The sequence below is a fragment of the Phoenix dactylifera genome, chromosome 16 (assembly GCF_051530095.1).
Source record: "Phoenix dactylifera cultivar Ajwa chromosome 16, Ajwa_hap1_PhDact_Kaust_v1.1, whole genome shotgun sequence".
Taxonomy (NCBI): domain Eukaryota; kingdom Viridiplantae; phylum Streptophyta; class Magnoliopsida; order Arecales; family Arecaceae; genus Phoenix; species Phoenix dactylifera.
In genome coordinates this window covers 14279020-14289977 of record NC_143205.1, presented here as the reverse complement: position 1 = coordinate 14289977, position 10958 = coordinate 14279020, and the positions used below count along the sequence as shown (strand labels likewise).

The 10958-nt window shown below is 53.3% G+C and overlaps 1 protein-coding gene across 1 annotated transcript; it reads left to right on the top strand.

Annotated features, from left to right (window-relative positions):
- The first annotated feature begins 1398 nt into the window (after positions 1 to 1398).
- Positions 1399 to 2827, top strand: LOC103720875 (uncharacterized). Its single transcript, XM_008810825.6, has one exon. The coding sequence runs from the start codon at positions 1809 to 1811 to the stop codon at positions 2640 to 2642; it is 834 nt and encodes a 277-aa protein (XP_008809047.2). The 5' UTR covers positions 1399 to 1808; the 3' UTR covers positions 2643 to 2827.
- The last annotated feature ends 8131 nt before the right edge of the window (positions 2828 to 10958 follow it).

The window sequence follows — 10958 nt, the reverse complement described above, 5'->3', positions numbered from 1 at the left end:
TCTTATGATGATTCACTTAGAATGTAGCACTGCTCTGTTGATTGTGACAAATCGACTCCTTCCACTAAAACTTTTATATGCATATAGTTAGGTGAAATATCAAGTGGAAAGTGCAGAATTTTGCATTATGTTTTCTTTTGACTAGAAACTGTAACCATTATGTTATTGTTGATGGTGATTGATAATTTTAATACAAGACTCGGGCTGCAAGGTGGGTCCAGAGGGGCCAAATAATAATCAGACATGATTCAATTTTAATCAAGTAGGACTCTACTTCTTGTTGCATAAATGAGAAGACAGAATGCCTATGAAGATTAAAACTCCGATTCGATAAGATCTATGATAGTTTAGATTATAGAGATCAAATCTCTCTCTCTCTCTCTCTCTCTCACACACACACACACAACTGAAAAGTAAAGCTCCATGGAAAGGATCCCATCAACCTCCTTAGTGGGAAGGGACAATTGGATTGCCTCCTAATCTCTAGTAGGTCATGCAATAGCAATGTGTTTGAAACATTGTTATGTGCATGACTACATAAGCATGGGTCCTTTGTAAAGTGGTTTTGTTAAATCTAAAATACATCATCAATCCAATCCCTATTAGCTTAATTTTTTAAAACTAGTTATTCAGTTAACGACGTTTACTGAATAATTGAATTCATTCCTCTCTTTTAACCCTAACAGCAAAAAAGAAAAGAAGGAAAAGAAAGTAAAAAAAAAAATGTTTTTGCATGATATCCTGAACTACCAATCCTGATGATTGCAACATTCAAATTCATGTCCTGGACACAACCACTGAGATACTTTACATTGCAAACTATTCTCTATTTTATTAACAGAAAATTATAGCTGCTGGTGGTATGACATTTATATGGCTTATATTGAAATATTTACAAGATTTGGTTTTATGTAATTATAGAATATGTTATAGGTAAGAGAGCAACTAGGTCAAGTTAATGTTGACTTGATTGGACTCAACATCATCTTTCTCCTCAGCTAAATCTAAATTGGAACCATAAGACTAGATGTTGATGTCACATAATGGACTTAACATCACATAATAGGCCTGAAGTCAACCAAGAGAGATGTATAGATACATTAAGAGGGAGGTAACAACCCTACGCCAATTCCATCAAGAGAGTGACAGCTCAAGTGAGGATAGATGGTAACACATTTATGGCCAAAGGATAGTGAAGTTTAGAAATATATTTTTTTCCCTGAAAAATCAAATAAGTAGTAGTAAATAGGTTGTATTAGTTTATTAAGTCAATCTAAACCTAGCAACAAACAAAATCAAAGAAATTTAATGAAGATCTCCCCTATTTTCTTAAGTCATAACTATCATTGCATCTCAAGGAAATAGTGATATGTGCAAATAAAAATTAGATTTGGGAGGAAGCTTGGGAAAGTTTTTTTCTGGCAACATAAGATGCCATCCTCATGTACAAAATATAAGTGTAGCCCCAATGTGAAGCAATATTAGAAAATTACATTTAGGATCCTATTTAATTAGATTTGGATAAAAATAACAAATAAAAAAACATGCAATATACTTGCAGCACAAATCTCACAGTCCAAATATACAGCTAACCCAAGAATGGAAATTTGTTACCTTACTCCATTTCCCAGCGGCAACCCTGCTACAACTCCTTCCAAAGTTAGAAAATCCCGCAATCCCAGTAATAAATATAGGCAACACCCAGACCCAAAGCAATGCCTTCAACTCCTCCACCCTCCCTCTGGACCAAGTGACTCTCTCTCTCTCTCTCTCTCTCTGGGGTTGTTAGTGGATAGCCGTCGCCATTAATGGCGACGAATTGGCTCAAATCCCTCAGCTGCAATTCTAACGCCGTCGCCGACGGCGTCACAAACCCCAAACCCGTCTCCAAGAAGGCCAAGAATCCACACCCCTTCGCCGCCTGCCGCCGCTCCGACTCCGTCAGAGACGTGCTCTCTCCCTTCCCAAAATATACCTCCTCACCTCTTCCCAAAATACCCTCCCTAAAGGAACCCAAACCCAAATCTAAATCTAGACCTTGTCCGCCGGTGGCGGCGGCGGCGTCCGCGGTGAGGGAGGTGGCGCCGCCGGCCAATTCGTTCCCGGCGTTGTCGGAGCTGCCGGAGGGCCACTCCTCTCGGCGGGTGGTGGAGATCATCTTCCGGTCGAGCTGGGGGAGGCCGCCGTTCGCCGGCGAGATCGAGATGCTCTTCCGGGTCCAGCACCCGCCAAAGGCCGCCGCGCGCTTCGAGGAGTACCGCTCCGCCGTCCGCTCCCGCCCCGCCGCCTCCGGCGCAGCCCGCTGCGCCGCCGACGGCAACGAGATGATGCGCTTCCACTGCGCCCCCTCCTCCGCTTCCGCCGGCGGCGGCGAGGTCTACGACGCGGCGGCCTTGGGGAAGGCGGGGGAGGGGATCCGGACCTTCGACGGGAGCGGCGGGGCCCACGCGAGCGGGGGCGGTGGGGCCGGTCGTGGGGCGATGCTTCTCTGCCGGGTCATCGCGGGCCGGGTGCGGACCGGGTCCGAACAGGGGTCGGAGACCCCGACCGGGTTCGACTCGCTACTGGTCGGGAAGGGAGAGCTACTGGTGTTCGACCCCCGGGCGGTGCTCCCTTGCTTCTTAATCATCTACAAAATATAATTATATACTCTTTCTTTCTGCATTTTGTTAGTTGTTGATCCAATTTTATTTATTTTATTTTTATGTTTCTACAAATGCTTTTAATGTGAGACGAAATTTTGTTTTCGTTTTTCTTTTTCTTCCAATATACCATCTGGATTCGCAAATGATGTAATATAATTTTATTCAAATACTCGAGTTAAGCATCTGTCTTTTGTCTCCATCTGTAGATTGCAATGCTTGTTAATACCTGTGCAGTAAATCTCTAATTTGTCTTTTGTTTATATCTTATTTGTGTCGTAGATTGTTTTGGGGTCATGCTTTTGTCCTACTACTAGAGTCAATGGTATTTTTGGAGTCTAGTAGGGTTTGATGGAGTGAAGTTTGATTTGAGGTATTTTCTCTAAAATAGGTTTCGATTATTTTATGCGAGACTAATGATTATCCTAATGAAATATATTTGTTTTCGAGGTAACTAAAATTATGTGAGTTTAGTTTCCTAATAAATGAGGTCAATAAGATGTAATATAGATGGCTATGATTCCTAAGTTTGATCAGTTTTTTTATATTAATTATTCATATTTTAGATAAATACACTCAAATTTCAAGGGGTGTACTTTTATTCCTTTCTATCTCTTAACTACATGAGGTAATTATTTGAGATCAAATTACTTGTAGAGGAGAGAAGAATGTGGAGATGATGTCCTTCAGTTTCACATACAGAGTATGCTCGAAAGTTTAGGTGTGAATGTTAGACTAGATGCACAAACTCTAGGAGTGACACTATTGTTGGGGGAATAAGATTTTTCCCCCAAGTGACACGAATGCCCCCAAGAAGCCGCACAATCGCCGACCCTGAACAGCCGAAGTCGGCGTCCGACCTCGGAACACCCGACCTCAAGACATCCGACCCAGGAAAATCTTGATGCTCAAGGTCTACCCTTGTCAGCCACCTACTACGGCCGTACTCCTCCGAGGTCCAACTGAGGACCATACCCTGCCACTGCTTCAGCATTTATTGCGCATGGCCGCTGTAACCCTCCGGTTCACTCTACAATTAATGTGGATCTCCGGCTTACTCCACCATTAATGCGGATCTCCGGCTTACTCGACAATTAATGTGGATCTCCGGCTTACTCCACGATTAATGCGGATCTCCGGCTTACTCGACAATTAATGCGGATCTCCGGCTTACTCCACAATTAATGCGCATGGCTCCTGTCATCTACGGACTCTCAGCTCTCCACGGCAAGTTAGCCCAGCAAAGTCTGGTCAACCATGATAAGTCTCTGATCTCGGCCATACCTCCGACACCAATGCAATGATTCGCCTGGTAGCGTACTGGTTCGGGTCGTACGACGCCCTCACCGCCGACATCAGCACAATGATTCGCCTGACCGTGCGCCGACCTGAGCCACATGCCGAGCCGTACTATGGCCTCGCCCTGTTACATCACAGGTAAACCGACCCCCACCTATAAAAGGGAGCCTTGGCTTCTCAGGAGGGGGTTGGGAAATTCCGCGCCTTACAAGCACTGTTCATCTCCTCCTTACACTATCTGCCCCCTCCCTGACTTGAGCGTCGGAGGGCCGGCGCCGGAAAACCCGGCCACCGGTTTGTCTGCAGGCACACCAAACGGAGGACGCCGCTCCCCGACGGATCGCCGCCTCGCCGTGAGGACCCCCAGCTCCCTCTCTCCGGCCACCCCAAGCGGAGGACGCCGCCCGCCGACTGGTCGCCGCCCCGCCGTGGTGACCCGCTGCTCCCTCTCACTCGGCCGAAGATTGCCCCCGGGTCCAATTTCCAGCAACAGTTGGCGCTAGAGGAAGGGCCCGAGTAGCAGTCATGAAGTTGAGAAGTAAGGGAGCCTCCAACGTCTCCCGGCGTCCCCCGCAAAGTCCTGGACGCTCCGTCCAGAATTCTCCAACTCCGGCTGACCCAATTCCTCAGGTCCAGCCGGAACAGTTCAACGCCTTAGTACAGCAAGTCCAGGCCCTGGCCGCCGCCGTTCAGGGCCTGCGACGCGAGGAAGCTTTACCAACGCTTCCCCCGCGGGCCCAGTTCCCGCCGGAATTTCCTCCCAACGGCCCGGTTCTCCCCGGCCAGAATTTACATGGCTCCTCCAGAGCCAATAACGAGGAGCGGACTTCCCCCCAGAGAGAGCTGCCGGGGGAAGATCTCGACAGAAGACTCCAGCCTTCTGAGGCTGAGTCAGCTCCGGACCGCCGTGAGCCGGTGCAAACCACGGCAACAATTCCGCAGGCAGGGGAGCTCGACCGAAAAGTTGAGCATCTGGAGCGCCAGATCGCGGTACTCCACAGCAAGAAGGCGAGGCAAGAGGGAGACTTTGAGTTCACTACCAAGTCCCCCTTCTCCAGCCGGATCGAGGATGAGCCGGTTCCCGCGAGGTTCAAAATGCCTCAGATGGAGCCCTACAGCGGAATCACCGACCCTCTCGACCACTTGGAGAGCTATCGGGCCCTCATGGCCCTACAAGGGTCCTCGGAGGCCATACTTTGCAAGGCCTTCCCAGCAACCCTCCGAGGGACCGCTCGGCTTTGGTTTTCTGGACTGAAGCCGAACACGGTGTCCTCTTTTGAGCAACTCGGCAGGCAGTTCGCCACCAACTTTGCTGCCAGCCGGCGCCAGCGACGGACGTCAGACTCCCTCCTCGACATCAAACAGAAAGAGGGGGAGTCCCTCAAGGAATACCTGGACCGCTTCACCGCCGCCACATGGGAGGTTCGCGAGCTAGACCAGTCGATAGCCATGTCGGCTCTGAAGACTGGGGTTCGCTCCTACCGATTCCTCTTCTCCATCGAGAAGAGCTTCCCGGCCGACTTCACCGAAATGTTGGCCCGGGCCCGGAAGTATGCCAAGGCCGAGGAGGCAGTTGCCTCTAGGCGGGGAGCAATTGAGCCCGCCTCTAAGAAGCAGAAGAAGCGCCGCGAGGAGCGCGACCGACAAAGGAGCCGATCCCCCGTCGAAAGAAGAATCTCCTCAGACTGAGGAGCCCGCCCCGTCAGCAGGGGCGACCTCAGCAGAGGACCCCTCCTCGACTGAGGTCCCCACCACGGCCTCGGACGTACTCGGGGAGGTACGAGAACTATACACCCGTCAACGCCCCCCGGGCCGAGATCCTGATGGAAATCGAGGGTCGGGACTTCTTCCGACCCCCGCCGCCTATGCGAGACACGGGATTTCTCCGTAATCCCAGGAAGTACTGTCGCTTCCACCGAGACCGTGGGCACGACACGGAGGACTGCTTCCAGCTCTGGGACGAGATAGAAGCACTCATCCGTCGAGGAGTACTCAACCGGTTCGTGAGAAACCGGCGCGAGGAAAGGAGGCCGGCGGAGGATGTCGTACCAACCAAAAATCCGGACGACAACAGGCCCATTGCCGGCACCATCAACATGATTGGAAGGGCCTCAGCAGGAGCAGCCGCCCCGGGAGCACCCCCGAAACGCCCACGCACTGATGAAGTCATCTCGTTCTCGGACGAGGACTTAGAAGGGGTCGAGACCCCTCATGATGACGCTGTGGTCATCTCAATGATTGTAAATAAGTTTGATGTAAAGCGTGTCCTAGTTGACAACGGAAGCTCAGCCAACATTTTGTATTATCATGCCTCCCAAAAAATGGGGTTGACAGAAGGACATCTCCGGAGGATCAACGCCCCACTGGTCGGGTTCATCGGAGATTCGGTCCCGGTCGAAGGTGAGACCAGCTTCCTTGTCACAGTTGGCCTCGCCCCCCGGGAGAGTACTGTGAGGACGGACTTTCTGGTGGTTCGACTGCCCTCGGTCTACAACGCCATCCTTGGGCGGCCAGGGCTGAATGCCCTTCGAGCCGTAGTTTCAACCCACCATCTGCTCATGCGGTTCCCCACCGGCCAAGGAGTAGGCGAGGTCCGAGGAGACCAGCTGGTCGCCAAGCAATGCTACACGGCGGCCCACGGAGTAAAGCAACCGACCGAGGCGACAATTCAGCCAACGGGCCCTTCATTGCCCATAGAAACCCTCGATGCGAGGGACACCCTCTGGAAGAAGCAAGTAGAGCCCGGTGAGCTTCTTGTTCAAGTTCCACTAAAAGAAAATTTTCCCGAGCTAACCGTGCAGGTCGGCTCCGGCCTCGGCGCCCGCGAGAGGGATCGCCTCGTCAGCTTCCTGCGGGACAATGCTGACGTCTTCGCCTGGTCGCCTGCGGACGTGCCGGGAATTGACCCTGAGGTCATGGTTCACCGACTCCAGGTGAGGCCAACCAGCAGGCCTGTAAAGCAGAAGAAAAGGGGCTCCGCCCCGGAACGGCAACGTGCTGCGGCCGAGGAGGTGGACAAACTCCTCGGAGCCGGCTTCATCCGAGAGGTCTCCTACTCGGACTGGCTCGCCAACGTAGTCCTCGTAAAGAAGGCCAACGAGAAATGGCGTATGTGCGTGGACTACACCGACCTGAACAAGGCCTGCCCGAAAGACAGCTTTCCCCTTCCAAGCATCGACCAGCTCGTCGACTCTACTTCAGGGCACCAACTGCTAACTTTTATGGACGCCTTTTCAGGGTACAATCAAATCCGAATGGCGCCAGAAGACGAGGAGAAGACGGCCTTCATCACCGATAAGGGCACCTACTGCTACAAGGTGATGCCCTTTGGCCTGAAAAACGCTGGGGCCACCTATCAGAGACTGGTCAGCCAAATTTTCAAAGACCAGATCGGCCGAAATATGGAAGTCTACGTGGACGACATGCTGGTGAAAAGCCGAGCGGCGGAACACCACATAGCCGATCTCGACGAGACATTCGCCAAGCTCAGAAGATACAAAATGAAGCTCAACCCGGCGAAATATGCGTTCGGGGTCACCTCGGGCAAGTTCCTGGGTTTCATAGTGACCCAGCGCGGAATTGAAGCCAACCCGGAGAAAATCCGGGCACTGCAAGAGATGTCGCCTCCGAAGACAGTTAAGGAGGTGCAGCGGCTCGCAGGGCGAGTTGCCGCCTTGGGAAGGTTCGTCTCTCGATCAGCCGAGCGCTGCCTTCCTTTCTTCAAGAGCCTCAAACGGCCGAAAGACTTCCGGTGGTCAGAAGAATGCCAGTGAGCCTTTGAAGAGCTCCGGAGCCTTCTGGCCTCTCCCCCGCTGCTCACCAAGCCCCAGAAGGGCGAGGTCCTTTATTTATACTTGTCCGTCTTCCCAGCTGCAGTGAGCTCAGTCCTCGTCCGGGAAGAGGACAAGCTCCAAAAGCCGGTCTATTACACCAGCCGGGTTCTCAGGGATGCTGAGACCCGATATTCTAAACTTGAGAAGACCATCTTCGCTCTCATCATCTCGGCTCGGAGACTCAGGCCTTACTTCCAAGCCCACACAATAGCTATATTGACCGACCAGCCTATGAAGCAAATATTGCAAAGGTCGGATCGTGCGGGGAGGATCGCCAAATGGGCGGTTGAGCTCGGGGAATTTGACCTCGAGTATCGGCCCAGGCCGGCTATCAAGGCCCAAATACTCGCCGACTTCATCGTGGAGTGTACTCTGCCGGACGACCCCGAGTTGCCACCCGTATCCGCGGAGGAAGCCCCGAGGCAGCCATAGGTCCTGCACTCGGACGGATCTTCAACCTCGGGGGGTAGCGGAGCCGGACTCATCCTCACCAGTCCAGACGGAGTAGTGGCCGAGCAAGCCTTGCGCCTCGAATTTCCGGCCTCGAACAATGAGGCCGAGTATGAGGCTCTCATCGCCGGGCTCAAGCTGGCGAAAGAACTGAAAGTGGAAGACCTGACGGCCTTCAGCGACTCCCAGCTGGTAGTGAACCAGATCCAAGGAGACTTTGAAGCTAAAGAGCCATCCATGCAAAAGTATCTCCAAAAGGTGCGGGAACTTACGTCTGCCCTGAATTCTTTCAATATTCAGTACATTCTCAGGGCGGAAAACTTCAGGGCAGACCAGCTGTCCAAATTGGCAACCTCCCGCATGAGCGAGCTTCCCAAGGGAACAACGCTCGAGTATCTTCAGATCCCCAGCACGGAGGAACCCGAGCCCACCATGTGCATCGACTCCGAGCCAAGCTGGATCGATGGGCTCGTTTGCTACCTCCAAGACGGGACCCTACCTCATGACGAGACGGAGGCTCGCCGAATCAAGCGCCAAGCCCCCCGGTATGTCCTGTACGAGAATAGACTTTATCGTCGATCATTCACTTCTCCCCTTCTCAGATGCCTCCGCCCCTCCGAGGCGGACTATGCCCTCCGAGAGGTCCATGAAGGGATCTGTGGAAATCACATGGGGAGTCGGGCACTGGCCCACAAGATCCTGCGGCAAGGATATTACTGGCCCACACTCCAGAAGGATGCGACGGATTTCGTCCGGAAATGCGATCGGTGCCAGCGAAACGCCAATATCCAGCGCCGACCTTCGGCCCTGCTGACTTCTATCATCGCCCCCTGGCCATTTGCCCAATGGGGGATCGACATCCTGGGGCCCTTTCCCCAAGCCTCCGGACAAAGAAAGTTCCTGGTTGTCTCCATCGACTACTTCACCAAATGGGTCGAGGCCGAACCTGTCGCCCGGATCACCGAGCAAAAGATGCGGGACTTCGTGTGGAAGTCCATAATCTGCAGATTCGGACTACCCCGTATCCTTATATCCGACAATGGTCGACAATTTGACAATGTTCATTTCAGGAAATTTTGCTCCGAGCTCGGCATTGATCACCGCTTCACCTCGGTTGCTCACCCCCAGACAAACGAGGAAACTGAGGTAACTAACCGCACTATTTTGCAGGGACTCAAGGCTAGGCTTGATCGGTCCAAAGGACAGTGGGTCGAGGACTTGTACAATGTCCTTTGGGCATACCGGACCACGTTCCGACTGCCCACGGGAGAGACCCCCTTCAACCTAGCATACGGCACTGAGGCCGTCATCCCGTTGGAGATCGGCCTGCCTTCTCTAAGGGTGGAGCATTATGACCCCGACACCAATTCCTCCCAGCTCAGGAGCAACTTGGACCTCGTCGAAGAGACACGAGAGGTCGCCTGGGTCCGCATGGCAAGATACCAACAGCGAACGGCCCAATACTACAACTCCAGAGTCAAGCCCAAGCTCTTCAAAGTAGGGGACCTCGTCCTCAGGAGAGCCGAGGCTTCTCAACCGACCGAGCAAGGAAAGCTCGCCCCGAATTGGGAAGGGCCGTATAGAATCGCCCGGGTACAACGACCAGGGGCGTACAAATTGAAGTCCCTGGAGGGGACTCTGATCCCGCGAAGCTGGAACTCCGAGAATCTACGAATGTACCACCAATGAAACCCCTAGGGGTTCAAGACAATTAGGACAATGGATTCAGCTTCCTTTTTGCAAATAATTCTCTCATTTTGATGACTGTAATTCTCTTCTAATGTTGGGTCGTCTGTGATCCTCAGATTCTCCGGCCAAAATCGGAATGCCCCGAGGCTCCACCGTAGAGTCCCAAACTCCCTCGACCTCGAGAAGTATCGCAGGACGACGAAACGTCGACCGGCGCAAGATTCCCTCGACTAAGGTCGGGATGCCCCGAGGGTCGACCGTAGAGTCCCAAACTCCCTCGACCTCGGGACGAAGCCGTGAGGGGTGGAAAGGGTGGTTCCACCCGGGGCGCCACAAAGTGGACCCCCGGGAGCGGTCGACGATCCCCGATCCCCTGACAAACGATTCCTCGACTAAGGTCGGGATGCCCCGAGTGTCGACCGTAGAGAACCAGACTCCCTCGACCTCGGGAAGCGTCGCAGGTTGGCAGAGCGTGCCCAGACCCACCGACCTGACGAACGATCCCTCGACTAAGGTCGGGATGCCCCGAGGGTCGACCGTAGAGTCTCAAACTCCCTCGACCTCGGGACGAAGCCGTGAGGGGTGGAAAGGGTGGTTCCACCCGGGGCGCCACAAAGTGGACCCCTGGGAGCGGTCGACGATCCCCGATCCCCTGACAAACGATTCCTCGACTAAGGTCGGGATGCCCCGAGTGTCAACCGTAGAGAACCAGACTCCCTCGACCTCGGAAAGCGTCGCAGGTCGGTAGAGCGTGCCCAGACCCACCGACCTGACGAACGATCCCTCGACTAAGGTCGGGATGCCCCGAGGGTCGATCGTAGAGTCTCAAACTCCCTCGACCTCGGGACGAAGCCGTGAGGGGTGGAAAGGGTGGTTCCACCCGGGGCGCCACAAAGTGGACCCCCGGGAGCGGTCGACGATCCCCGATCCCCTGACAAACGATTCCTCGACTAAGGTCGGGATGCCCCAAGTGTCAACCGTAGAGAACCAGACTCCCTCGACCTCGGGAAGCGTCGCAGGTCGGTAGAGCGTGCCCAGACCCACC

What these genes read in the sequence shown, in the direction of transcription:
- LOC103720875 (XM_008810825.6), top strand. Translation starts at nt 1,809, where the DNA reads ATGGCGACGAATTGGCTCAAATCCCTCAGCTGCAATTCTAACGCCGTC.